General features: G+C 40.1%; 1 protein-coding gene across 2 annotated transcripts; it reads right to left on the minus strand.

Moving 5' to 3' along the window:
• Nucleotides 1-60: 60 nt before the first annotated feature.
• On the minus strand, nucleotides 61-25,989 carry MFN1 (mitofusin 1). 2 transcript variants are annotated; one of them, XM_061452459.1, is made up of 18 exons: nucleotides 25,853-25,988; nucleotides 25,201-25,322; nucleotides 24,274-24,409; nucleotides 21,278-21,440; nucleotides 20,600-20,724; nucleotides 18,855-18,963; nucleotides 15,625-15,732; nucleotides 14,744-14,897; nucleotides 14,549-14,616; nucleotides 9,975-10,096; nucleotides 8,338-8,464; nucleotides 7,951-8,055; nucleotides 6,903-7,005; nucleotides 5,388-5,617; nucleotides 4,725-4,880; nucleotides 4,025-4,221; nucleotides 2,649-2,783; nucleotides 61-1,660 (listed from the first exon to the last, which is right to left on the minus strand). In XM_061452459.1, exons 2-18 carry the CDS (start codon nucleotides 25,313-25,315, stop codon nucleotides 1,591-1,593), a joined length of 2,223 nt encoding a protein of 740 aa, XP_061308443.1. In that variant the 5' UTR covers nucleotides 25,316-25,322; nucleotides 25,853-25,988; the 3' UTR covers nucleotides 61-1,590. The 2 variants fall into 2 exon arrangements, 1 of the variants encoding a protein (XP_061308443.1); XR_009743167.1 differs by lacking the exon at nucleotides 61-1,660 and adding an exon at nucleotides 3,314-3,465 and having other exon boundaries at nucleotides 2,648-2,783; nucleotides 25,853-25,989.
• Between the last annotated feature and the right edge of the window lie 663 nt (nucleotides 25,990-26,652).

Genomic DNA, 26,652 nt, shown 5'->3' on the forward strand with positions numbered 1-26,652 from the left:
CCAGAGCGCTACAGTGTGGGTTTTCACCTTGGATACAGCTGCCAAATAACTGACTACAGCAAAGGGGTAGTACTGTTTTTAATAAATAACTCTATAGAACACATGCATGTCAAGTTTTATCTTCATACAACATCCATTAAATGCTCCAGGAAAAGAGCATTAACACACATCTGTAACCTTACACACAACAAGGCTGGGCTGTCATTCAGTGCTGTAGTTCAGTTTCCGTTGAAAGCCTGGAGGCTCCTCACACTTGCTGCTACTGACAGTTCCAGGAGAGCAGCGCTTGTGCTAGCACAGTCAGACACAAACAGCAAGACAGAGCGTGGTGAAAGGGGCATGCTTTGCTTGCCAACAACAACCTGTCCCTACCATTAGCTTTTAAACGTTTCCTTAAGATAGCCCTTATTTACTGGAAAACAGCAAATCCCTACATCTCTAGTTTAAAGTTGATTTTCATTTAGTCACATTAACAGTTGCATAAAAATATATAAATATTCTGAAAAGGCTTTCTCTCTTAAAATAAGTTATTTTAAAAAGTCTAGTTAGAAAACATTCAATGAGTGCAGATGCAACAGCAAAAATGTGCCTTTTTTTTTTTAAAGAGGCTTCGTATTGCTGGGCATGAGTAAAGGTGGATACTGCAGCACACCTGCCTTGTGGCTAACCCAGGAAAGAGCTGGGCTACAGCCCAACCAAGGAACTGCAGGATGGTGCGTAAGTACAAACTCTCAAACCCAGCCGCTTCCTGTGCCGTTAATCCAGCAGCAGGAGCTCAAGGTCGAGGCCCACACCCCCAGCTTCCTCCCCCAACATGGAACACCTGCTCAGCAAGTTCTCTTTGCCTGGACACGAGCTGGGTGGCATCAACAGGTACCTGCAGCTCCCCCCAAGGGATGCTCTCACATGCAAATGACCATTTCACTGCTTCACCAGCTGCAAGACAGGCTTGTTGAAATAGGTTTATTTTTACTTAAGCAATGCCATCTTGTATAAATGTGTTATCCAGAAGGGAAACTAGAGCCTACTGCATTTCATTAGTGAAGGCTCTGTGCTTTACTATCAGTTTTCACTTCCATTTACAGAAGAGAACTGCTGCCCAACACAATTTCAGTTCCTTTCAAAACAAGTCAGAAGTCCTTCTCCATGCTAGAGTTTGTATCTTCCATCCTTAAACACACTCATGAAAAAGCAGCATCCTCCATCCCCAGGTAATTCCTAAACAACTCAAACTAGGAGACAGTGGTAACCGTAATAAGCTCTCTCTCCCGGCATAAACTCCTGGATGCCAGGAAGCGAGACTTGCCACTGTTAAGTACTAATGGAAACCAGTGAGGATTTGTGTTTTTATTGTCAAGTGCCCCAAGAAATTTAGTGTTTAAGGTATTTTTTAACCGCAAATCTGCAAAACATGACACTCAAGAACCACTGCTCTTCATTTTGATTTACCTTTTAGAACGATTAACAAATGTAATGAAAGGAACATCTAAAATAAAAATCATTTCATGTGACTCCACACAGGAGAAGCGTCATTTGTAAAAATTCTACCTTGTCCTACAAAGGATCACTGGGAAAGTTGGCAACAATGTTTTATTTGCTCTTCTGAAGAAAGTGCCTAGTGAAGCCATCTAGTTCATTCTCAAGGTGAATGGCTTTATTCCTGCAAAACAAACAAAAGCGGTGGCTTTACTTCAATGCAGTAACCAGCATCAGTGCTTAATTTCTGCTCCTCTATTCCTGAAACCCACGGCGCTGAGAAAACCTAAATATGCTGCCTGGTCAGAGCCTGGGACCTCATGAGCATGGGGCCTGGCCTGGCAGCAGAGAGCTGCCAGCAGCCTGCTCCACATGTCCTCCTCCCCAAAGGCTGGGCCAGGCCCACGTGGGACTTCCCCAGTTCTGGCCTTTCTTTTCCACCTTCACCTTGGGAGAGGTTTGCAACTGGAAGGAGGCAGAGGACTCCTCACGAAGGCAATTCATGCGGCCCACCATGCCACAGGGGTGCACCACAGAGCTGGGCTTCATCCAATGGTGGTCTGGAATGCCTGAGACCAAGAGACAGCCCCCGGCCAGGGCAGGCTTGCGGCAGGGAGAAAAGCACATGGGAACAAGGGCTGAAGCTGCCTCTAAGAACCTAAACTACCAATTACTGGAAGTTTTTCTTCTGTCTAAATACCTACTACTGGTACTGGAAAACAGTATTGTACTGAATGGCGTACAATGCGGCTCTCTCGTGTTCTCCTGTGAGGAAGGTTCTTTGGGCAGAACTAACTTACCTACAGAATCATAGAATGATCATAGAAAAATCATCGAGTTCCAACCCCCTGCCATGGGCAGGGGCACCTCCCACTAGACCAGATTGCTCAAGAAGGTTAATAAGAGAAACTCATCTCTCCCATAAAATACAGACAAAGATAAAAACAAGCTAAGGAAGAACATTCTGGGAGCTTTGTTCCTTCGCCTAGGTAGAAGCCTACATTGATTTAACCTAACCAGAGCTGTTCAGTTACAACTAAAGGAAACAGGCATTGCTGTGTACCCTGCTGCACCTGCACCTACCTCATTTCAACCTGAACTAAACAAGCGCTAATCCCACTTACATCAGCAGGGTTGGGAATCTGCTCATGGCCAGTCACAACCAGACTTACCTCAGCTGCTTGGAGCTGCTTTGTATGTTCTCCAGCTGATCTATTTCTTTGGAAAGCCTAGCAATTTCTTCTTCCAGGTTTTTCTGGGTAATATCCACCTGCTGACAGAGCCGAGCAAAGGTAGTGGCCATTTCCCTAAAGGAAAAGCAAGGCTATAATCATGATTTATACAAGTCTGTGGTACGAAATAAAAATCTTAAGAAATTAAATGAAGTTTTTTAAATCTGATGGCATTGCAGTGTGCAGTAGGACAGAGCGATCCAAGTCTCCTGCTGTTAAAGAGACTACAGAATAGCAGAAAACAGGAAAATTGTGTATTTTTTAAATTCAAAAAGAAACCTTAAACATGCAAAATGCCTATGCTCACATCATGTCTGGCCACTTTCCAGTGAGCATTAACAGGTACAAGCCTGAGATGGGGACTCTGGCAGCGGCACATGCTGGAGCAGCTGAGTGCCCCTTCTGAAGTGCCCTGTGCCACAGCAAGTGCCCTGAACACAGGGAGTATGGGCACTTTGCAGGGTAAAGTCCTAGCTGCCTCCTCAGCCATGTGCTCCCAACCTGAGTTCCAAGACTCCTCCTTACACAAAGGGAAAACCAGTTACCATGCTGAGCCAGCAAGCAGGCCCTTCCATAGGAGAGGAGGCATGTCCTCTCTACTTCACCTCACTGGAGCACTGGTTTGAGTCCAGCTCTTCCATGTCCTCACACAGACACACGGTTGCTGGACATGGGGATGATTCTCCTTCCTCTGCAGAAGCTGAGCTCTGTATTAGTAAAGTATTGCCTGGGCTACACAGGAGAGGTGTTCTGCACCCTGGGGGTTAGAGGTCTCATTTAGCAGGCCTAATTTTCTGAAATATTAATTTAATCAAAACAAGCAGTTTCAGCAGGAGAGGCTGAGGACACAGTCACTCAGATGTTACTTTGCAGAGACAGGTGAAAAACTATTTGGGAACGATACACACAAAACCAACGGAACTGTTCAGAAAGGCTGCTGAGTTCTTCTTGCACAGTGCTGAATGGCCACAACTGGCTGTGTAGATCTCACCCGTATCAAGCCCTGAAGCAGAACAAATGCTCACCACTGAAGTGACTCAATGCTCATCCATAAGCAGACCAGTTCAGCCTCCCCACTAGATCTGAGCCAACTCAGATGTTCACAATAAGGTACTGCAGAGAGAGTCTGCAACGTAAGACTGCATGTACATACACAAAGACTATTGACCTTTCCAGCTGGTAATTTCAAACTCTTAAAAATCCCTTATGATAAATGCCAAGGGACACTAAAGCTGCCTTCCCACATCAGATACAGCCAGTCTCTGCTCCAGGACAGTACAGCATTGACAGGGATTAAACACCAGCATGGTACTTACTGTTGCACCTGATGGCTGCAGTTCGCACTTGTGAGACTGACGATCATCTGCAGCTTTTCAGTAGCATAGTTTACAAACTGCTGTTTAAAGGCTCTCTCTTTTGCTTTAGTGGTCCAAGTGAGTCTCTCATAAAGATATAACAACCCATACATACTTAAGGAAAGAGAGATGAGTTTCCAGCCTACTGTTCTCCAAATCTGAAAAAGAGGAATCTTCATTAGCTTAAGTAAATTGCCATGCAGAATAAAACCAAATTCCCACCATTTTTTAAATCCTCTTCATAGCCCTTTCACCACATTAGTTAAAAAGAATTATTTCCTTATTATTATTGCAGCTGTATTCAGAACAGCTGGTACCCCAGTGGCATGGAGAACATGCAGGTTACAGAAGCTTTGCTGCTTTTCCATGAAGGAGAAAGCAAAGCTTCCCCTAAATCCAAACTGAATGAGGTACCAGCAAATCATCCTTCAATTCAGAAGCTGAGCCCAAACATATGACATAGAGAATATGTCCAACTATCTTCAGAATAATTAGACCAATTTTCTCACTACAACCTCATTGCAGGTATTAGCACACTACACGCACTCATCCAGCCCATTGTTAAGTCCATTACATGTTTCATGTTGCACCCATAAAAGGAAAGATCAGCTTAATCATTGCCATCACTTCTAGTACAGTGAATGTTGCTAATACTACTTGCCACTCCGCCAACAACGATGATGCTCATAGAGGTCCGTGATGTCAGTGAAGCTAAACTCATTACCAAAGGAACCATAAAATCATCCTGCGACACATTCTCTGGAGTCATGGCAGGAAGGCTGGCAGTAGACGGGGTGGTAGCTAAAGGACGAGGGATCTAGAAGAGTGGAATATGGCAGCCTGAGTAAAAAGCATTAAGGAACTACACAGCAGATTGGTTTTATTTTCATATATTCAGGGATTGATTTACTGAAAGGAAACTCTTCAGCACAGAAACATGAACAACGCTCCTGATAAGCGGTGGATGTTTTGACAGTTCCTTGCCCAGTGGGGACTGGGACAGAATAAGGGTTCTGCATAGGACTGTCCCTGCCATAAGGATCCAGAAGTTACAAATAAAAAGGTTACCCAAAAGGGCTTAATCCAAAGAAAAACAAAACTCAGGTAATGGCTGCAGAAAGTTTAGGGAAGGTTTTTTTGTTCCATTCTAACCCTGAATATAATCCAATAAAAATAATCCTCACCATAAGTGTTTCACACAAAGGGACTAGGGGAAAGTAGCAGAGAGCATGTAAATAATACAGGCAAATAGAGCAAAACCCAATATATTCTCATCAAGGTAAAACAAAGCGCTTAATGTCAGCCTAACCTCTGAAGCACTCACTTTTAAGTTTGGATCTGCTAGTCCCAACAGTACTTTCTGAGCCTGTTTAGCACCCACGAAACGGTTTACAAGTGAAGTCCATCCCAAGGAAAAGTGGAACATGATATCCTCTTGAAAATCTGCACACAGACTATGACAGTTTAGATCATAGCTAAGGTCAAACCTCCTGCAAGGAACTAGCAAGTGGAGCTGGCTCTGAGCACCAGAAGGCAACAACGGTTTCAGATTTTCTAGAAATAAAACCAAACAGTAAAGGTGAGTTAGTATGGAAAGCTTCATAGCATATTCACAAGTAACATCCTTGCATTGCTGACCGGCTTTGTCAACTACCAGAACGCAAACTGATTGGGCATTTTAGCAGTACTGATCCTAACAGAATAGGCAATTTATTACTCTGATAAAATAAAACAGTCACACAAAATCAACTGAGAGAAAGCACTTCTGGAAAAATTGGTCAAAGTAACTGAAAGACCTCTAGCAATAGCCAAAAGATAAGGACAGACTAAGAAAAAGTTGGCTTATCCAGCAGTGCCATACAGAAAAGGCTACATTATTGTGTAAGAATCTTGCTCAAGCTTTTATTACCAGAAACAGATCACAACAGATGGATATGCAATAAAGTTACTACTTATTTAAAAAATAATAATAATAAAAGGGAGTGTACAAATACCTTATGAAACTATCCGGTTTTGCACACAGAATCTGGAGAGACCCAGGGAGAGGATTATACTGCAGAAACATTATCTAACTAGTATATTTTATATATCTGTTGTGGAAGCCAAAGCTTAAATGCGTTTATAAAAGGATTAGACAACTTCCAAGAGGAAAGGTCCATTACTACTCCCTTAAGCCATTAATCCAGATGCAGTATCTTGGCTCAGATGTCCCTGAACTGAGGATGGATTGCTGTATTTACCCTGGTTCATCTCCCCAAGCATCTGCTACTGGTTCATTGCAGAAACAGGATACTAAGCTGGACAGACACTAGTCTTGGTCTAGGATGGCTTTTCCTTTATCATCTTATAATGGTAAACCATTATCAGAAAGAAAATTATTTTAAAAGCAAGTTTACTTAAATTGTCTTCCTCTAAACAATGAGGACAATTTTTTTCCCCTCCTCAGCCCAGAGAAGACAAAACTCTAGAGAGACCTTATTGTGGCGTTTCAGTTCTTAAAAGGGCAAAAGATGGAGACTTTTTATCAGGGCCTATTGCGATGGGACGAGGGGTGATGGTTTTAAACTAAAAGAGGGTAGATTCAGGCTGGATGCAAGGAAGAAATTTTTTACAGCGAGGGTGGTAAAATACTGGCACAGGTTGCCCACAGAGGTGGTGGATGCCTGGAGACAATGAAGGCCAGGATGGATGGGGTTATGGGCAACCTGATCTAGCTGAAGATGTCCCTGCTCAGTGCAGGGCAGCATGGACTAGATGACCTTTGAAGGTCCCTTCCAGTCCAAACTATTCTATGATTCTATAAACAAAAAGTCTTAACATTCCCCCTCCCTCATCTTACCAATCATCTCCTGCTGCGACTGATGCATTGACTCATTGACTTCATTGGAACAACGATCAGCCAGGTTCCTTCCCAAACCATCTTCTATATGTTTGTTCAGTTCCTGAAGTTTTATAAAGAATATATGCTCATCAATTTATATTTAACTCATCAATTATATTATACAGAGCAGAGATATGTTAAACACTGTTGTTATTTACAGTGGGAAGAACAGCATGTTACCATGGAAATACCATGCTCTTAAACCACCCACTGTGAATGAAAACTTAACTGAAGTGACACAGGAAAGATTTCTCTAGGGCTGTAATCATTAAAGGCATGTGGAAAAGGCTGTATTTTGAATAAACCATGACACTAAAAAGCATACCATTGCTATACTGCCCTGCAAAGCCTCTACTGTCACTGTTTGATGAGAGCCAATTTCATTGCTCTGCACAAAGATAAACTGATCCCTTCGACTCCCATGGGGGTCTGCTCTGGGCATTTTGCAGAGAGCACACCACAGAGGACACAGGAGACTGGCCTGAAAACACAGCATAGAGCCGATCAACAAGGCTGAAGCAGGTGGGAGTTATAGCAGTCATTCATTAGCAGCAGAGGTGTATGTCTGCTCCTTTAAAACACTGAGGCTGAGGAATCTACAAAGGTTTAATTTTTTTTTTTTTTCTTAAAAATTTAACACTCCCCCCCCAAATTGTTGGGTATTTGCAAGCTCGTTTCATTTTTACATCAGTTTCCTTTTAGGTGCAGTGAAAATTGTTTATGTAAGGTCTTTATTTACTAGAAGTGAAGACTATGGATCAGGGTGTCAGTTTCAGTAACCACTCTGGTAAAAATGGCAGTTGAAAAAAAACCTAACTTCTGTCATAAAACAAAGCAGAAAATATTTCCAACCTTTTCTAGTTTTAGGTAGAGTTATGCATATGGCAGAAAGTAAAAAACTGCCGTGCTTAAAGTGTCACATAAAATGCTACACAAATTATAAAAACAGCAGTAGAAATTCAAGTCAAGACAAGGAGCCTGGCTTCAAACATGGAAAAAGACTTACTGCCTTATACAGCTTCAGTACTTGAGGAGAAGGGTGAAAATCTGAATAAAATTCATCAACTAAAACCGAAAGTCTGCAAATCTCATCAGTCATGGCAGAAGAGACCTGGAAAAATGCAGTAAATACATGAAATATTTCTCCTACCTTTTCCAGCCAGAGTGAAACCAAACAACTGCATTAACTGTTACAAGGAATGATGTCATTACCTGACAGTCAAGAAGGATTGCCATTTTAAGGGAGTTTTATTCTTTTTTTCTTAATATTGGCAAAGGAACATACTAGACATTTCAAATGTACTTCATGAGATGGGTGGGCACCTAAAGAAGCTGCCTTCCAGAAGGGGCAACACTTGAATCTTGAGAGATTGCTCACACTGTTGTTACTTACTTTATTTTCTACTTCCTCAGTAACGCGTTTGATTTTTTCCTTAGTATCTTCTGTCAAAATGTTCAGCTGGTTTCGAACAAAGTCCAGTCTATCCTTCTGATCTTCTCGCTCTTCCATTGACTGGACTCTTAACATAGCAAGAAGGAAATCACCATCACCAGCAGATACTCTCCCAGCAATGAAACATGCCCCATCATCAGGCACGGACCACCTAGCCGATGGTTTTACTGAGTTTACTGAGCAGCCAAAAAGAATTCAAAGTGACACAGGCTGAACAAAGCAGAGACACTACTTCAGAATGACTGCAATACAGGTATTAAATTTACAGGTGCAGTTAAAGGCTGCACTGACTGTACATAAGCCAAATTACTGGGTTTTGTTGTATTTACAAAAACAGCATTTGCATTTGGTATTGTTACCACTGTACATAGTTACAAATCAAACAGCTGTGAGGGATTAGAAGTCTTTAATACATCACCTATCCTGATTTAAAAATAAAAGGATAAATCTAATCAAACTGTCCTACTGCTGCTCACCAGCACCACTCAGCTATTCCCTAATAGTGACATGGGTCTGATGACCCTGCCAAGCAAAGGGGAGGTGGCAGAAACCAACCTTGTCACAAACAGCTCTCTTCAGAAGTCCTTGACCTACCATTTATGTAAAAATTGCTTACAATCTAAAACAGTTATGTCCTGAAGGGCCAGCAGAAACATCAAACAATGACTCAGATTAAGAAGGGTCACTACACAGGTTTTAGCCGGTCAGTTGACAGAAAGAAGCGGAGTAATATTTTCAATCATTGCACAGTATGTTTTCATAGGATCTGACAACGTGAGACAAGTCAATACATAAACACGGTTTGCAAAAGCTGACATATTCAGGAAGATGAGTGTGTTTGACAGGCACAGTGGAGTCTGCTGAAACATAAAGACACACTATTAACAGACACAGAAAGGAGATGGAGAGGATTAAACATGACAGCAAGTTCACTGTGTACAACAGAGACAAGAGGCAGCCACAAAAGTAAGGAAAAAACCCATACATATGCAAACCTCAAAGAACAGAATAGATGAGCTGCTATCATTAGCACTAAAAGGATTACATGAGCAAAGAGAGAATAAATATAGTTAACGATACAATCTGGAAAGGGCCAGAGGCCAAGCCTGTGTTAGCCTGGGCCCTTCTCAGCAGTTGGCAGTACTCTAACCACTTGCAAATTAAGTGTCTACATCCTCCCATTTATTTTCTCAGTGTTACTGCTAACAAAAAAACTTCATTAAAGCAGGCAAAAGCATCACTTTGGAAATGCTAGACACAGCTAAAAAAGCCTTAATATTTCAAATATTTTTAAAAAGTATCTGAAAACCTACAGACTGCCTCTGTAACTGTAAGTCAGTAATGAAGAATAACAAAGTATACCAAAATCCCTATATAAGCGTCACAGACCAAGCACAAGACTGTGTGGTGCAAGTGAACAGCAGTAAGACTGACACACCAGAGAAATTCTCTGTTTCTTACCAAGTGAGAAAAGTGAGTTTTAAAGTCCATAATGGCCCAAGAAAATCACCAGCATAGAAAAGGTTCCTCAGAGGATCTGGATAAACCAAAGCCAACCAGCGCTCCATTCAACCTACCTTTTCTCTGCTGCTGCTACGTTTATGGCGTCCATAATGTTTTTCACAGTATCTATTATCTGTTTAGCTCTGATAGTGTGCTGTTCAAACTTGGTTTTCACGGCTGACTGCGAGATACACTCCTGCGAGGGGCCCAAGCCACAACACATTACTGCAATTCCATGCCAAGACATTCAGGAATTTCACTGTCAGAAAGCACGCGCTGCTAATTTTACTATGAACTTAAATCAATGGGAAATAAAAGGGAAAAAGTATACAGAAATTAAAAGACAACAGAACTGAAATCTCAAATGGGTCTATAGCAGCAAATCTGTACCTTTGTGTTCACTCACAGTAATGTGCATAGGTTTTTAGTCTTTCAAAATAAATTAATAATGTAAAGAAAAAAGAAAACTCAGATGAACAAGTAAGATAAATCTAGCTCTTCAGAGAATTTTCCAAACTAGCTCTTGGGAATTATAAACATCTAATATGAATGCGGGTAAAACTGCCTCCCTTGAGTTTTCTTCGTTGCAATACATGCTCTTAGTTTCAAGAAGCAGTTCTGTTGACAAAACTTTACATGCTCATGTCAACACTGACCATCCAGGAACATACAATTAGCAATAAGAAGGATTAAAATTAGTAGACATTGCTCTAAAGATACAATTTGTAATCAATTTTCCATCTTGAATATTATTTAGTAATTTACCTATAGGACACTAACTGAAAAGACATAAAACTGATCAATTTGGGCAAAAGCAAATCAGTTGTAGTAAGCCATAAATTAAGACCTGCACTATGTCACCAAAAGGTAGCCTCGTCTTCTGTGATTGAGGAGAAGAAAGCAAGCAGTTAAGTTTTCTTATACCAGATCTTTTGGGGTTTTTAAATTGTTCTCAGTCTATGTATGCACCTTTCCTAGCCCAAATACGTTTAGGTTGCTTTTAAAAGACTTGCCTATGACCTTAGTATAGTTTGTAATAACAAATTTCAGCTATCTAAAAATAATAGATCAAAACAAAATAATAATAAAAAAGTATAAATTATAATCTCTGTTCCTCGATGAAGCAGATCTAGAAATCAGCAATGAAAGGCCAGAGTTTCATAAATATCAGCACATTGTAAGAGCTAGACTATGTGTCATGGAGGAAAGAATCTTCCCAACATTACTATGCAGTAGATAAAAGGTTGACAGTCACTCACAACACAATGAGAAAATCCAAGTTAGAGCACTAGGAAAAACACAAAGGTTAGTTAAATGACTGGGAAAGATAAGAATGGGACAGCAGCAATTTTGGTGTCAAGTAACTATTTACCAAAACAAAGAGAAAAGGTATGTTTTAACAGCATAACCAAAACCAGCTGCCTTCCAGCCCACTTGCAGTGTATCAAGACAGTCTTTAAACATACTGCTTATTTACACTCCTGTGCAGTGTTAGAGAAGGACTCTGCAGTAGTGTACTAATTCACTCCAATTTACAGCCAGAATTATTATTCTACCCTGCCTCCCTCCTCCATTCCTCCCCACACCATTTCTGTACTAGCTTTTTGAACAAACTTGGGAAACACAACCTGAGGCATAGTGAGGTTTGGTTTTACATAGAATATCCACTAAGGATTACTGCACACAGTACACTACGCAGGCACTTCTTTGCTGTTTCGGTAAGACATTTCTTTGTACCTCACTGTAAAATTTCAGAAGAAAGATACACTGACTACTGTTATTTCACAATATAAAAATTCAGAACTGAATTCAACCCTTTGCTTTAAGACTTTCTTCCTTTGTTGTAACACAGCTGACAGACACAGTAACATTGCTTTTTAAAGCTACTACATATATTTGCAAAATCGTAATTTCACCACGGCTTGCGTTTCTAGTAATGCCTGGACCAGTTTTTCTTTTCATAACTTTAACCACCCTGTGCTTTGCAAAAAAACATGCTTATATCTCTTTCTCACAGAGAAGTCTACGTAACTGTAGTTACAAACCTTTCAGAATGGTCCAAATTTTTCAGAACTAACACTGATGCGTTGTTTCTAGATTTTAAGATTCTAGCTACATGAGCTCCTATCAATCCTGAATGAACGAGCTTTCCCATCAGGGAACTGATACTAAAATCAGTAATGTAGAAGTACTGGAGAAGTAACAGTTCCTCTTCTCAGCCCACGTGGAAAAGAGGAAGAAGCCATCCAATTTTAATGAAGATACAAGCAGGGTAAGAATCTAGGAGGAGCAAAACCAGCAGATATAGCTAGCGACAACATGGAACATGTGGATGCAAAAAGAGCACAAACGATGTTTGAAAAGTCAGAACCTGAACAGAGACTAGGAGCTAAAGGCAAGACACACAGACTGTGGCTGGGAAGTGTTTTTTGAAGACAGATAAAAGCATCTGTGCTCTCTTCCCTTCTTTTTCACAGACTGGAGTGTAATCCAAGGGTTGTGGGACCTGCAGCTCCTCTGTCAGGAAACAGAGCAAATGCAAAGTCCTTGAGCCAGAAGTGCTTAGGCTGTACTCACAGCTATACAGCATCTGAATTAAGGCAGCAGTGCATAAAGCACAGTATCAAGCAGGATTTTGTTTCCAGACTGAACACAGAAAATTCTACCTGATATACGATATTCATTAGTAAATGAGGTTGTATAGCCTCGTGCTGCTAAACACAACTAATGACAATAGTATGCTGATGATAGCTGCTTTATCAGCTCAAATGACAGTACTCTGAGTACTAGGTCTGAAGATTTCAGACCTGGTGAACCATTTAAGTATCAGCCTCACTTTAAAAGCAAATAAAATGTCATTATAACTTTGGAAATTGCCCACAAAACATGAACCTGAAAGAAGCTGTGACACCAGACATTCAATGTTTAAGTTGATTTGGCAATCTTAATTTAGCACATTGTCATTCTCTTTAAGTGATGTGATCATACTTGTATTCAAAACCCTTCATCATGATTTCACGATGAAACATGGCTGAGCAGGGAAAAGCATTACAGAACCAACTCTCACTGCTGGAGTTGGAAGGTGTGCAGCAAATGAAATATGTAATGTGAAAGAAGAAAAAAGTTAAGGCCTTACCATGCTATCACAGAATGTTTTTTTGTCCCAGACTCTGCCAAATAAACTTGTCATGAGGTTGTGATCTCATGGAGGATGCTTCTCATTTTGGTAGCCAACTTGAGACTCTTGACATCTGATTTACACATGTGCTGAGCACTCACAGCATCACATCATTTATTAAGTCAGCCATCCATCTTAATCTTAAAATATCCTAACTGTTGAGTGCTCAACTGTAATTATAAGAGATTTTGTCAAAAAAGCTTTGGGTACAGCACCTGGCAAAATATGCTAAAGAACAGTAACTGACTTGGTAGCTGAATTTCCACTTCCTTCCTACTGGTTGAAAATTTCTTACTGTAATTCAAGGACAAAAGTTACAAGCAAAAATGCATGTTTGGCTACAACTTGTGGCACAAGCAACAGATTTCAGGCCTCATGGGCTCAGGTCCTGTCAGTATTATGAATCAATCATTTCAACAATTCAGTCACCTATAGTAGAGTGTGGATAAGAAATAAATTAAAACTTCAGTCTGACATTTTCTTGCTTATGCAGGACTAAATAAAGCTATTATTTTAACACCTTTTTCATCTACACACATTGTAGATAACTTGGTTTTGCTAAAGTCAAATGGGTTTGTTGTGATGCGAGAAGAAATATTTTTCAAAGGCAGTTTAATTTTTCAAAATAAACCAAAGAAGGAGTTACCAGTTCTGGCACACAAGAGCCATCCTGAGCATGTAGTGTATGCAAACGACAGTCACTGAGTTCAGGCTCATGGTGCATGAGATATGCTGATCCACACCACACAAAACCATGAAGGCATACCCAAGATACCTCCTTAAGATATGGAAGAATGGCTTTAGAGTTATGAAGTCAGCAAGGCAAATGGATTCTATCAGAAAGAAATCACTCACTGTCTAGCCAGTCCAACTTCTGAAGGAACTGTAAACTCCATCTATGGATACAGCTAAACTGATGTTGAAGTTACAACAAGAAGGATGCAAAACCACTATTAATGTTCAGAGCATCAGAGCTAAGCAGTAGATAATGGTGATCACTTCAGAACTCTGGCTTTAAAAATGCAAGGAAATATTTAGATTTACATCAGTGAAAGAGAATTTCTTACTAGTGGTATCCTGAATTACAGTGATTGATTGCAAGGCTACAACTTCAGAACAAAACAAGGCTTATTGTAGAGAAAACATCTCACCAGCTCATGGTTATAAGTGATACACACCTTTCTAAGAGCATCAGCTCTTTTTATATAGACTATACTACTACAGAGATCTCAAAACATGAGCTAAGAGTTTTGGTCCCTTTCCTCAGAGAACAATACTTCTTTCCAACAGTTACCTGCTACTCAAGGTGAGGAGATGTACAGAACCCACAGATAAGCCAAAGCTGTCAGATGGTTTGAATACCTTATGCTCCTCCACTTGCTAACATGGGTAATGTTCAGTAAAATGAAGCGAAGCAGAAGTTACCTTTGCATTAAAAAACAGGCAGTCTGAAAAGCCCATCATAAATACCTCAAATATCTGCTCAAAATGTTGAAACTCCTGGAATCTTGTTTGAAACCCTTCGGCAAGTGCTGCACCTGTAAAATATAACAGACCATAAGGAAAGAGCAATACCTCACAGCAGTGACTGTACCTTAAATATTTTTATTTATCAGGTTTTATGATATTTTCCTGTATTTGAGGAAAGGAAGAGTTCCCACACACCACCCTCTGGCATTCCTTGGGCCTTCTGTCTCCTGGCACTCAGAACTTCTTTTGCAGAAACAAAAAAGATGCGATTCCTCGCTTCTACAGGATCAATAACTTTGAGCTCATCAACTAGGAAAGTCAGACAGCGCTCCATGTGCTGCCTGCGCACCTATGGGAAAGGTAAAAAGCTCGTGAGAACACGGCAAAAACTGAGTCATCATCAAATTAGAACATCAGAGTCAGAAACAGATACTGAACAACCCCTTAGATAGCAGATGCCTTCTAATCCTACTGACGCAGTTTTTAACCATTTAAACAGACCCGGAAGCAACAATATGTTTCTGACAGTGGTAGAAGAAAGTAAGTCAGAAATATCAGTCAGTTACTGGCTTAACCACTTCATTCCCCATATACAGAGAAATAACCACCTCTGCAAGCTAGCTGCTGCTGGAAAGATCTCAAGAGCACACCAAACTGTTACCATCTAACACTGTACTTTGCCAGCTAATCTCTTCATGTATACATGTATAATCTGAACCCTCAGCCTGCATTACCATTACAGAAATTAATAATACAAAGAAAACTTAAAACAAGCTTAACTGTGGAGGAAAAGGTTCCAAACAAGCTTCCCACTGTATTACCTGCCTGCATATATTGGAGTTTGAATGTTTGAATTGCAGGTTGCATTTTGCTCTGAACAAGGAATAAATTATTTCCATTTTCTGACTAAATAACTTATCCTTTTATTAATAAAACAAAGCTGGTGTTTTCATATTAATAACTGTATTATGTAGGCAATTTAACATGTCTTTATGCATGTGGGGGCCTTTTCTTTATATATATATATGTTGTTTTTTTTTTAAATCAACCCAAATAAGAGCCATCAAGTCACTCACATCTTCCATGTATTCCGGTTCTGATGCAGAGGCATCCCATCTGTTATTCAAGATGAAGATGTTTGGCTTGGAAAGTCGTTCATTCACTTTATGGAAAAAATGCTTTTCCTAAGAATTAAAGCACAAACAGAAAACTCCCCAGACATCCAAATAAGAGTCACGTAATCTTCTGTAAGAGATTCTGAAGTTATTGCAATTTTTAAAAGGTTATTAAAAATAATTAATTAGTATTAAGCCCCACATACATCTAATACAAAAAAAAGGGCTCATGATAATCATTAGATGTCCTAAGACCAACACCAGCGCTAAAAGTCAAAGAAGCTTCTCTAAAAATAGGTACAAATACAAATTAAGAAAAAAGACAGTTTAGAAAACACTGGAAATAAAGTCTATTTTGCTATAAATCTATCATGCTATTCACTGGTTTGCTTTTTTTTTCCCCCCTCACAGAACTTCATCTCCTTTGACACTTCTAGTCCTGTAGGAAACTTGTGACACTCAAAATATTGCTGGGGAAGAGAGAAAGGGAAAAGGAACACACAAGATGCAGCTCATTTCCTTTTTAAAATAAGACGCCTGGCTAAAACTGTGAAGTCTTCCTTATCTGAAAAGTACAAAAGTACTTCTGTTCACTCTGTCAGACCTGGATTCTATATCCTGAAAAACACCCTCTAATTGTATCCTTCAACTAGGTGATGTCAGCTTGAACTACAGACAAGTTACATTGCCTATATGTAAATGTATGGCTTAAGCCACAGGAAGAAAAGTCACTGCCGAATGTTTTCATTTTAAAAATCAGAAGGCATGTGCCTGAAAAACATATTTAGGTCCTTTGCCCGTACCTAACACCCATCATTGCTGTTTTCATAGTCATAATGGGTAAGTCATGATGGAATGAATCTCTGCGCAGCACAGCTGAAACAGAAGAGATCCCTGGGCTGCCATAAGCTTTTTGAATCTGCAGCAGGACATCACTGCACATTCTGGACACAACGCTGGAGATGCATTAGCTTCTGTCATCCAGGGAGTAAGCATATGAAAACAAGGTGACTGCTGCACAAATAAGAACTTTGTCTGAAGAGAATTTATGAGGCAATATTAGAAAAAACTGTGTTTCTGAAAAAAAGCTGTGCTTTTGTAGCAGCTGCCGTGAAGAAGCTGCCAAGTATTCTCAGACCTGTTATAGTAAGAGGTAAAAATAATGCCTAAGGAGGATGAGAACATAGTTATCATATGCTTTACCTGAAAGACAAGCTTGTGTAGATGAAGAAATTACTATTTGCCACAATGCAAAGCAAAATAGAAATGCTTTAAAGCAGTTACATAATTGTTAAAAGCAACTTTTGTATCTACCAGACTGAAAAATTTAAAAGGAAGAGTAAGAGAACTGTCTACTGAGCCAAAGCCTCAATCACAACTAAGATGCACCTCCTTTCCCTCTAATATGCACCCTGGACACTGGTGTTTCCAGATTCCAGTAATTACAAGGTGCTCAGTATTAAGTGAGGATTTATAAGCACAGCAACCAAAAACCCTCAGCAAGACTTTAATGCTTGAAACAAATTGCAAGACTAACCTTTTTCTATTTAGCAGCTTCCAGCCATACCTGACAAGGAATAAAGGCTGGCCAAAAATCTCATTAAAAAGCAGAGGAGCACTTCTGTCACTGAGCATTTTGGATGAGACAAATACAAAATCAACAGAATCTTCCAGCAGATATGTTGGAAAGACAAATAGGCCATACATTTATTAGATTGGTCAGATTGGTTTTAATGGTTATTTTTCCTGAGTAAATGAGAAGCCCTATTAAATCTGGCTTTTTTTCTGCTACTTCATTACACCAAACTGAAATCTGGCACACAGGTCCCTACTGTTTCTGTGTTTATATAGTAATGAGATGTTCACTGAAACCCAATCTTTTTTTCTTCTTCCCTTTTTTAATTAAAAAACCCCAAGCCAACTATGGTAGGCACACAGTACAAGCAACCTCTAGACCCTGCTCATACTAAACTTCAAAGTGTGCCTCATGTGAGATAATGGAGAAGACAAAGGAAGAGCTGTGTCAAATCCTCTCTCTTTACCCTGGATGTTGTCAGAATTTTCTCCCCCACCCCCCTTCTAAATCACATCTCTTTGGTACCAGAATCTTTGACGATCAGGCTCAGAAGATGGACTGTAATGTTTTAAAACTCGTTTTTCTTGTATCTACCAAACTATTCTCATTTGCTAGAATGCAATGATATACTGTCTTTGTACATTCAGTTTTCTTTTGTATTAAAAAAATACCTCAATAATTAGAAAGTTCAGACACTGCATGTCAGAACTATGCTCAGATCAATCAAGAGATTTGTCTACAGTAGGCTCAATAAAAGTCTTCAAGAGATTTCTCAGCAGCATTCTACTACATTTTGGCAGTCACAGTTCCAATAATTTGGAAACCTGATATTGACATTGTCAGCATTCACAATACTTAGTTTAGCGAAATCTGAAGATCACTACAAAATTAAACCAAATCTCTGGTTTCGTATTTTGAGTATCATAACAGCTCCTTTGGTCACCTTGCACTCTCTCCTTCTGCAAGTCATACAATATATAGGCTGCAAGGTATACAGGAGTCTTCTCTCTTGAAACAAGGCTCTTTATAGAATAAAGGTGTTAACAGGTCTTCAGCTCTCCAAGTTGCACAGAACCATGCAACATGAATGCTTATTGCTAGCATTTTCTTCAGAAGTACCATCCAGTGAGGGGAACGGGTAACACTTGTCCTCAGCAGAAGGTGCATCAAGGGAATTCACTCTCTTCTGAGCCAAGAACACATGAGGAACAATTCTAACTTCCTTCACCTACTTTGTGTATTTTCCTGAACTTCTGGACATGAAATACTCTGAAATTTATTTCTTTGATAATACAAGTGCCTTGAGCTGACAAGAATCAACAAACTGTAAGGCCAGACAAGCACTGCATCACCCATTTATCAAAAAAGAAACTGAGATAGGAAGGACAAATATGATGCTTAAGTCAGAGTAAGCAAAACTCGTAAGAGGCTTGGTTCTCCTTTCCCTTGCGAGAGATATACATCGTTTCTTGCTTCCCACCCTCAAGAGCTATTCTCAACATCTCAGTGCAATAATTCACAGGAGCTTCAGTAAAGGCCTAAGAGAAATCATTTCAGCTGTGAAACTGCTGAATACTTAAATGAAGAACTAACGTAAAATCATTGCGTAACATACCGTGTTCATGAGAGTTGATTCAGAATTGGCAACCAAGACAAACACATCAGCATCTAAGCAGAATTTATCAATCCAGCTGTCCAGTTCTGTAGTGACATCTGTGCCAGGGCTGTTGAGAATAAAAAGCCACAAACTTATATTTACCCAGAAAAGGAGCATTTGATTTTTATCAACTGAAAAAAATAAGAGTGGGATTGCCTCATGGCCTTGTAAGAACATACAAAGCTTTTACCTTCAGGATTATGCCTACCTCAAGCTTAAGGCAAACACAGCAAAAGCCAATTATCATTTTTAAGAGTTATCAGTCACTTGCTCATTGGACCATCTACTTATTCGAAAATGCAGTTTCTATTGAATAAGTAGGCAGACCACAACTGCCAAGAAAAGTGACAGGCAGTCCATCAGAAATCCAGGCAGTCTCATAAAACAGTCCCCCATATCCCAAGTTTTAGATTTCAATCAAAAAGGACAGCTGTTCATATGATGTTTTCTCCATTAATAAAGGCTTACTTTAAAGTGAAATGCTACAAAGCTGTGTACAGATTTAACAAGAAACTAAAATTAAGTTAAAACCATAGTGCTGTCAGTTTTTTTAAAATGTAAGTGGAATATGAGATTAAGTCATGTTTGCAACTCCTCAACTATTGCTGGTTTAAATTTTCTCTATTTAACAGTAAAAAGATGATGCCCTCCTTCCAAGAACCTGTTCTCAGAATCCAGACTGTCTTCTCTTCCTTTCACATTTCACCTTTAGCATCCGAGACTTTGCAGATCAAATCATGCCTTGTATCGTATCTATGCAAGGATCCCTTCTGGGTTTCCAGCATACCTGTGCTATGTACATGTCCCCAGGGAGACAGCATATGTGCATAAGCTTAGAAGCCAGCAGCGCCTCAAAACCACCAGCTCCCTGTGCCAGTCAGGCTGGCTTTCTCCATGACTAACACAGGACCTGAGTTTGCACCCAAGAAAACAACAAATGCCTAGTGATTTCAAAGGTGCAAGACCAGAGATGCAACAAAAAACTCACTACAATTTATCAGAATACAAGCTGGGTATTGTTATGCTGGATATGAAAATAATCATAGTTATAAATTCACTCATACTCAAGTGAATTACTCTCAAATTCAATCTATATTGATTCACAAATCAGGTCATACCTCAGTGGCCAGGAATATCGGCATTTGACACAGACAAAGCAACAGCTTTCAGAATTCTACAAATACACAAGTTCTGAGAAATGGTAGCCCAACACACAGGCGCACACAGCCCATGTAGTCACAATTGCATTTTGAGGTCACCCATTACTTTGGTATGTAGGTAATGCAAGTCTTATCAGAAGCTCTTAAAAATTAAGTCCAGATTGCCTACGCTTCACATGATCAGTGTGAAGTGTTCAAAGACAGCAGACAGACAAGAGGTTGCTGTTGCATCAACCCTACTTGCGCTCCCATACTGTTTGTTTTAAAGGTAGAAGTATCCTTAGACAAAAGGTAGTCCCTTGTTAAACTAAATCATAAGACACCTGCCTGTTCCAACTGTTACAAGGCCAAAATCAGCAGGGTGATCACAGGCAGCAGTATAAACAAAAGAACAAACTCTGTAATCTCTCCCTCTCTAATAAAGTCTGCCTTTCAATAACTTTGCAACCTAACAACCAAAACACAAACTATTAGTAAATCAATCTCTCTTCTAAATAATACAATAACTAATTTAAGAAAACATTTACTAAAACAGAAAAATACCTGTCCACTAAAACCAAATCATCTCTCAGCAGAGCACACTTTGACTTGGGCCAGAAGACATGGACAAGACAGCCAGCTTTCAAATCTTTATCCATGTGAAGTGCATGAGCAAGCTGATTGACTGTCTATAAAGAACAAAAAGAGAAGGCAAACATGAACATGAACAATTCTGTAAATCAGTCTAATTTAGCTCTCAAGCAAACCTGGTCAGGATCTATCTTGAACAGAATAGGAGAATTCATACATCATTCTGGTGAATATTTGTGACGTTACTTTTTTAGAAGCTCTTAGACTCACTAGCATCTAAAGAACAAGTTGTGCCTTGAAACTCAGAAGTTTCTTTGGAGGAGTAGTATTCTCTACAGGGCTAGAGTGTGTGATACTGAGCACCATCGTGAATTTCTCTTCGAAGTTTAACACATCAATGCAAGAAGCTGGATAAGTTAAGCACCATAAGGCCAAATGAGAAGCACATTCCAAATCCTTAACAAGTAAGAGAACTTACTTTCAGATCTATAAATCACTCAACATAAGCTGTGCTACGAGACATGCATTAGTTGTTTCTCTGAAATATCCAAGATAAATTGCAAAGTAAACCACTGTAGTTTGACTTGAAATTGTTAATGACCGAAAAAAAAATTACTGTGAAAATCAGCATTAATCATTCAAAAAACGTACCTTGACGCTCTTCTTTTCATCTGACCCTTCTGTCATAAGATAAGCCTTATCTCCATCTGTCCCTTCCACACTGAGGAAGCAGTTAGTTGTATGGCCAATCCCACTAGGAAGTACCTTATCCCACAGCATTGCATTAATAACTGAACTTTTCCCACTGCTCGTTCTAGAGGGATAGAAAAATCAAAGCACTTTGAGCACAGTACAGTAGCATTAAACATACCTTTGTCCTGAACAGAATACACCCAATTAATTACATCAGACCCACATACTGCAAGCTGTTTTGGGTGACAAAGCTTAAAGCCAGTACAGCACAGCTTGCCAGAAAATAGGGAGTGCATGAAAAGTTTACCTGGATAGCAATTTAAAAAGTCTTCCTTGCTATCAACATTGCCTATGCAACCAAGAAAACCAATTTTCATTTGCATGAACACACACTAGCTTAACTAGCCCAACCTGGACTGCCAAACGTGCTTTACCTGGTATACCTCAATCTGTGTAAGGAATTTGAAAAAGATCCTGGCTCAAATCTGCTACACCAGAAAAAGCATCTAGCAGAAAAAAATACCTCACATCAATTTAAAACAATTACTAAATCATACAAGGGGCAGTCCCCCTCTTCTCTGTGCCAGCCTGGGCATTCCTGAGAAAAGGACCAATAAAAAATACATGCAACATTTTGGGCAGAATTATGTTTTGACCAGACAACTCCACATTCTTGCTCACAGCAAGGCTAATGGAATTCCAGGGACGCTGGAGGGAGGAGGCCATGAGAACGCCGCATGACCAAGGACTACCCTCTATGGTGGCAATCAACAGCAACTCCTTAAAATGTTCACGAAATTACCACCTCAGCAACTTAAGGTGCCTTTGGAGAAAGGCCTCATCTTTACCAGTCAGAAAGGAGCTGCTACTTCTGGTAGAGTCTTCTAGGCATAAGATGAGGTACAAAAGGAGAGTCAGCGCACTACTGCCTTCAGGTAAGTTTCAAAGCACTGCTGTGGAAATTCTCACCACAGCCAGCAATGACAATCCAGAACAATTTAATGCATGTTAATCTGAACTGAATGAAGATTTCTAAGGCAAGACATGAAACAATGTGCAAAACATCCTCAGTTTTTTTCCTTGTGCATAATACTTCTAATGCTTGTGCAGTTTAATTACAGAACTTAGTCTTGCCCTTCTTTTAGAAGGCTGAAATAGTTAAGTTAACCAAAACCCTGTTGATTAAAATTAACTGGTCAGCAACTCAAGATTCTGCAAGAACTTGGGAAATCTCAGCAATGTCCTACTTAACAGTAACCCTCACCCATAAATATCTAAAGTTTAACTATTACATAACAGTATGAAGTTACAGAGACTTTCTGAGCTATTTTTGAGCTATTTCTAGAAAAAAGTTCAGTGCTCACTGTACAACAGTTTACAAATGTATTCAAAATGTCAGAGGAAGAGGGGAATTTGCTTTTTCCCATTCTGAATCTTTGCCCTTGGAAAAACCAACTTTTACCACACATCACAGCCTGCAAACGTATTCTACTTTTAACTTTGGGAAATATCAAAGCTAAGATATAACTAATTTCCTTATCTTAGATCCTTTTATTGGTTTTCTTTAAATAGCTGAACTATTTTTAGCAAAATGAAGCTAAGACCACTGTCCCATGCATTTTTTTCCAATACTCTTAGAGAATTTTTACAACTAAAACTTGAAGATTTGCATTCCTAGAAAAAAAAAATATGTAAACACATGCTTAAATTTAAGCACAGAAAAATCAATCTTCCTGAAGCAAAGTGGACTAACAGACCTCAGACTAACCAGGCACATAAAAGCATTTGAAAGCACTAGTCTTTTACAACGACTTCTCTATTTTGTATCTGACATTACATTTGGGAAGGCAGATTTTCATCATCTTCCAACACCTTCCAAATTCTATAGGAACAGAATGGCACAATGTTTGGAATGCAGAAATTTATTGGAAATGTTAAGGCCCTATCACAATTTCTTACTGAAAATTTACAACTTTTCCACTAAAATGAGACTCAAATGCAAAACAAAATGCAGACAAGCAGAGACACATAAAACCTAAGTGCTCTGGGTTTATACACCTGACATCACAGCATTTCTTCAGAATGCTTCTTACGTAGTAATACATTTCAAGTGCAACAAATACCTTTCTTTTTAGCTCCCTTTCTTCCTGCTGCAAATTAAAAAATAAAAAATATAAAAAAAAAGCTGAGATGATCCCAAGCTGACCAAAATGAAAAGTTTCCTAATACTGAAAATAATTTATATAGATACATGTATTTTTTATATATATATATACACACACCTAAAACAAAAGTGAAATTAAATCACCCATAACTAAATATGCTACCTAAATATGCAAAAGGTTTGACACTTGATTTGTGGTAATACCACCAACACCTGCGAACTAGAACTTTTCCTAATTACTGATTCAGGAAAGCAGAACCAATGAGGCAATCACCTGCATTTTTCTTCAGCTGCTTATATACAGAAACATAAGGAGCCCAAAGTTTAGTTTTTCAGTACTTGCGATCAAGCACAACCAAGACAGTTGGTACATCACAGTAACAGTTCAGTAAACCAAAGATATGAAACAAAACCACTGTATTAAAAAAAAAATAAAAAAAAGCAAAAAAAAAGCCATTCTGGAGAAGATGGTGACAAACTCTGATCTTCCCAAGCCAAGCAACTGATCTATACAGGATGATTATTTTACAAAGTTTATCAATGAAATGCATGTAATGATAAATAATTAATCTACAGTCACAATGCAAGATGGCATCAAAAAAATGTTCAGTATCAATTAGGTAAGAGTGAACTTGGTTTTATGTATTACATTTCAAGCAACAATGAGGAAAACAATGAAGCACTGACTCCAGGGCATTTAAGTTATAAAGATAGACATTAGGCGCTACATGAGAGAAAAAAACAGCAACAAAAAAAAAACAATTTACGTTCTGGTAATTCCATTCATTACCTGCCAAAAAAAGCCACTTTCATGTGTCTCCGTGAAAGCACCTCACCGATGACTGCTAACTTGTTTTTATATGCCTGTATTTTTGCTAGTTCGTCTTCTGTTGCTACATGCTCAAGCTCTGGGTTCTTGTATGTGGCTACACACAGAAAAAGAATAACATAAAAGTAATCATATACAGACATAGATTATCACTACTTCACATGCCAATAAAGATCTGTGCAAATTTTAATGATGCAATGGTTAAGAAAACAAGACAAAACCCCATTATGGACACTGATATTAGTCTTCGTCATCTGATAGCTCCACCAAAAGCACTTGTGCCATCATTCAAGATTAATCACCAATCTAACTGCTGGATTTAATAACCCTGTGAACACAGCCTGCTGTGCTGATGTGCTCCACTCTCTGCAACACCTGCTTCCTTCAGAAAGGAAAGCCAGGACCTCTCAAGGATAGAGCAGCTAGGCTGGACTATCTTCTCCCTGCAGAGATCATTGAGGTGATGAACCAGCTCCATGTGATGACACATACACCTACATGTTGGTAAAACATCAACCGGTGGTTCTCTGCATTACATCATGTTGATCTACTTTCTAGCTGAATAATGGGAGAACCTGTTTGTCCTTTCTTGTACTAAAGATAAAACGCAAAAGGAATATAAAGACTGGAGTTGTTAAGTTTTCCTCATGGAAAGAAGGCTAACTACTAGCCCAAGCAATGCAATCAGCTTCTCATATACATAATCACCCTAGGAATTCCTGGTGGCCCGAGATGGAAAAAAAAAAATCAGCAATGTTAAATGAAAAACGTGACTGCTTCTGAAGGTGTACGTTTACACAAACAGCCTATATCCTGACGTACATTGTTCTACCGTAAAATACATTCAAAGCAACAGACAAGACCCTTGTGTTTAAGATGAAAGCTAACCTTCCACAAAAGTTGCTCCCTCTGTGACATAGTCCAGCAATTGGTCGAAAATGGCAGTGATAGTCTTTTTAGCAAGCACAAAGTGCTTCAGGGGAGAGACGGTAGCTTCTGCCATCGTGCAACTGCAAGGAAAGTTACATGAAAGTTACATGAAAGTGACCAAAATGCTCAGTACACCCATCTACGTGAGAAGTCACAGCTTCTTACCCAGTCATTCAAATAAAAAAGCCCCCCCCCCAAAAAAAAAAACCACAAAACACAAAACCACCAGCAAACAAACAAATCAACAACAAAAAGAATTCCACGAAACAAGAAACCCAAACCCCTAAACCACAAGGAACGCCACTAAATTTAGACCACGTTGGTTTTATTACCCTAACAAACTCTCTTTCTCACTACACGCGCCGACAGCGGCTCACGAAGCTCAACGATTTGGTGAGGCCTGTCCCCGAAATACGAGGTTTTCGTCTCTTAAAACGCGGCTCACGCTTTCCCCACCGCTTGCGGGGGTTCGCCACCGCACGAGGTCAGCGCTGTCCTGTAAGCCCAGCGAGGTCGGGCCCGCAGAGCCCCGAGGCCACCCAGGCAGACCTTGCCCCCGCCACGACAAGGGGTGACACCCGCCGCTGAGAGGCCGGCTCGGGTCACTTACAGAGCTTCAGCTAGCTCCTACCGTTACTCGGCAACCGCCGCGCCACTCGCGGGGCCCTCCCCACAGCCACCGCCTCCTACTGCTCCCCGCCGCCGCCGGGACGGGGGCGCACATCACTTCCGCTTCCGCCTCAAGCGCTCCCGGCTCCGCCTGGCAGGGGAGGGGAGCCGCCATTTTTACTGACGGCTCAGGGGGCGGGTGTCCGCCATCTTCAGCGAGGGCAGCGGAGGAGCAGGGACAGGCGAAATGGAGGACCGGGAACTGGCCGCTGGTCCTCGGAGAGTAGCTGGACAAGCCACCCGCCGGGGCTCGCAGCAGCTCCGCGCACAGCTGTCTGGCTGCCCGGCGGGAGGCGCAGGAAGGCGTAACTGGTGTCGGCCCCGCCTCACGGGCACGGTGAACGCGGGCTGCCGGCCCCTCAGCGTTTGCACGGGGACCTAAGACAAAAAGACGGGAAGCATAATTTCGGACTCCTGCGTACTGTCAGCACCATGGTTTAATCAGAGTCGGCTAAAATGACAAACTAAGTACTTTCAAGAGTTAAAAAGCACCGATAATTTATACATGCGATACACAGAGCATAAGACAATGAGAACAACCACAATGACAATCACCAACACAATAAGCATTATAAAGAACACATTATTTGAGAATTACTAGCTTGCTGTATTTCAAGTATTTACAATAACGGCTGAGATTTAAATTGTGTTTTAAAGCCAACTGTTTCATATAAAAAAGTTTTCTTCATAAACACAGTCTGGGAAGCTGAAATACACATATAACCTGAAGGCTCCAAAGGG

Source organism: Pezoporus flaviventris, unplaced genomic scaffold, assembly GCF_033815535.1.
Source record: "Pezoporus flaviventris isolate CSIRO_AGI_PZ_B2104156 unplaced genomic scaffold, CSIRO_AGI_Pfla_v1 ptg000013l, whole genome shotgun sequence".
Lineage (NCBI taxonomy): Eukaryota > Metazoa > Chordata > Aves > Psittaciformes > Psittacidae > Pezoporus > Pezoporus flaviventris.

Coding starts and splice junctions, on each gene's coding strand:
- MFN1 (XM_061452459.1), bottom strand. CDS start 25,315: ATGGCAGAAGCTACCGTCTCTCCCCTGAAGCACTTTGTGCTTGCTAAA. Junction 24,410..25,200: donor GGGAGCAACTTTTGTGGAAG/GTTAGCTTTCAT, acceptor TTCTGTGTGTAG/CCACATACAAGAACCCAGAG. Junction 15,733..18,854: donor AATCAACTCTCATGAACACG/GTATGTTACGCA, acceptor TTTAATTCTTAG/GAAAAGCATTTTTTCCATAA.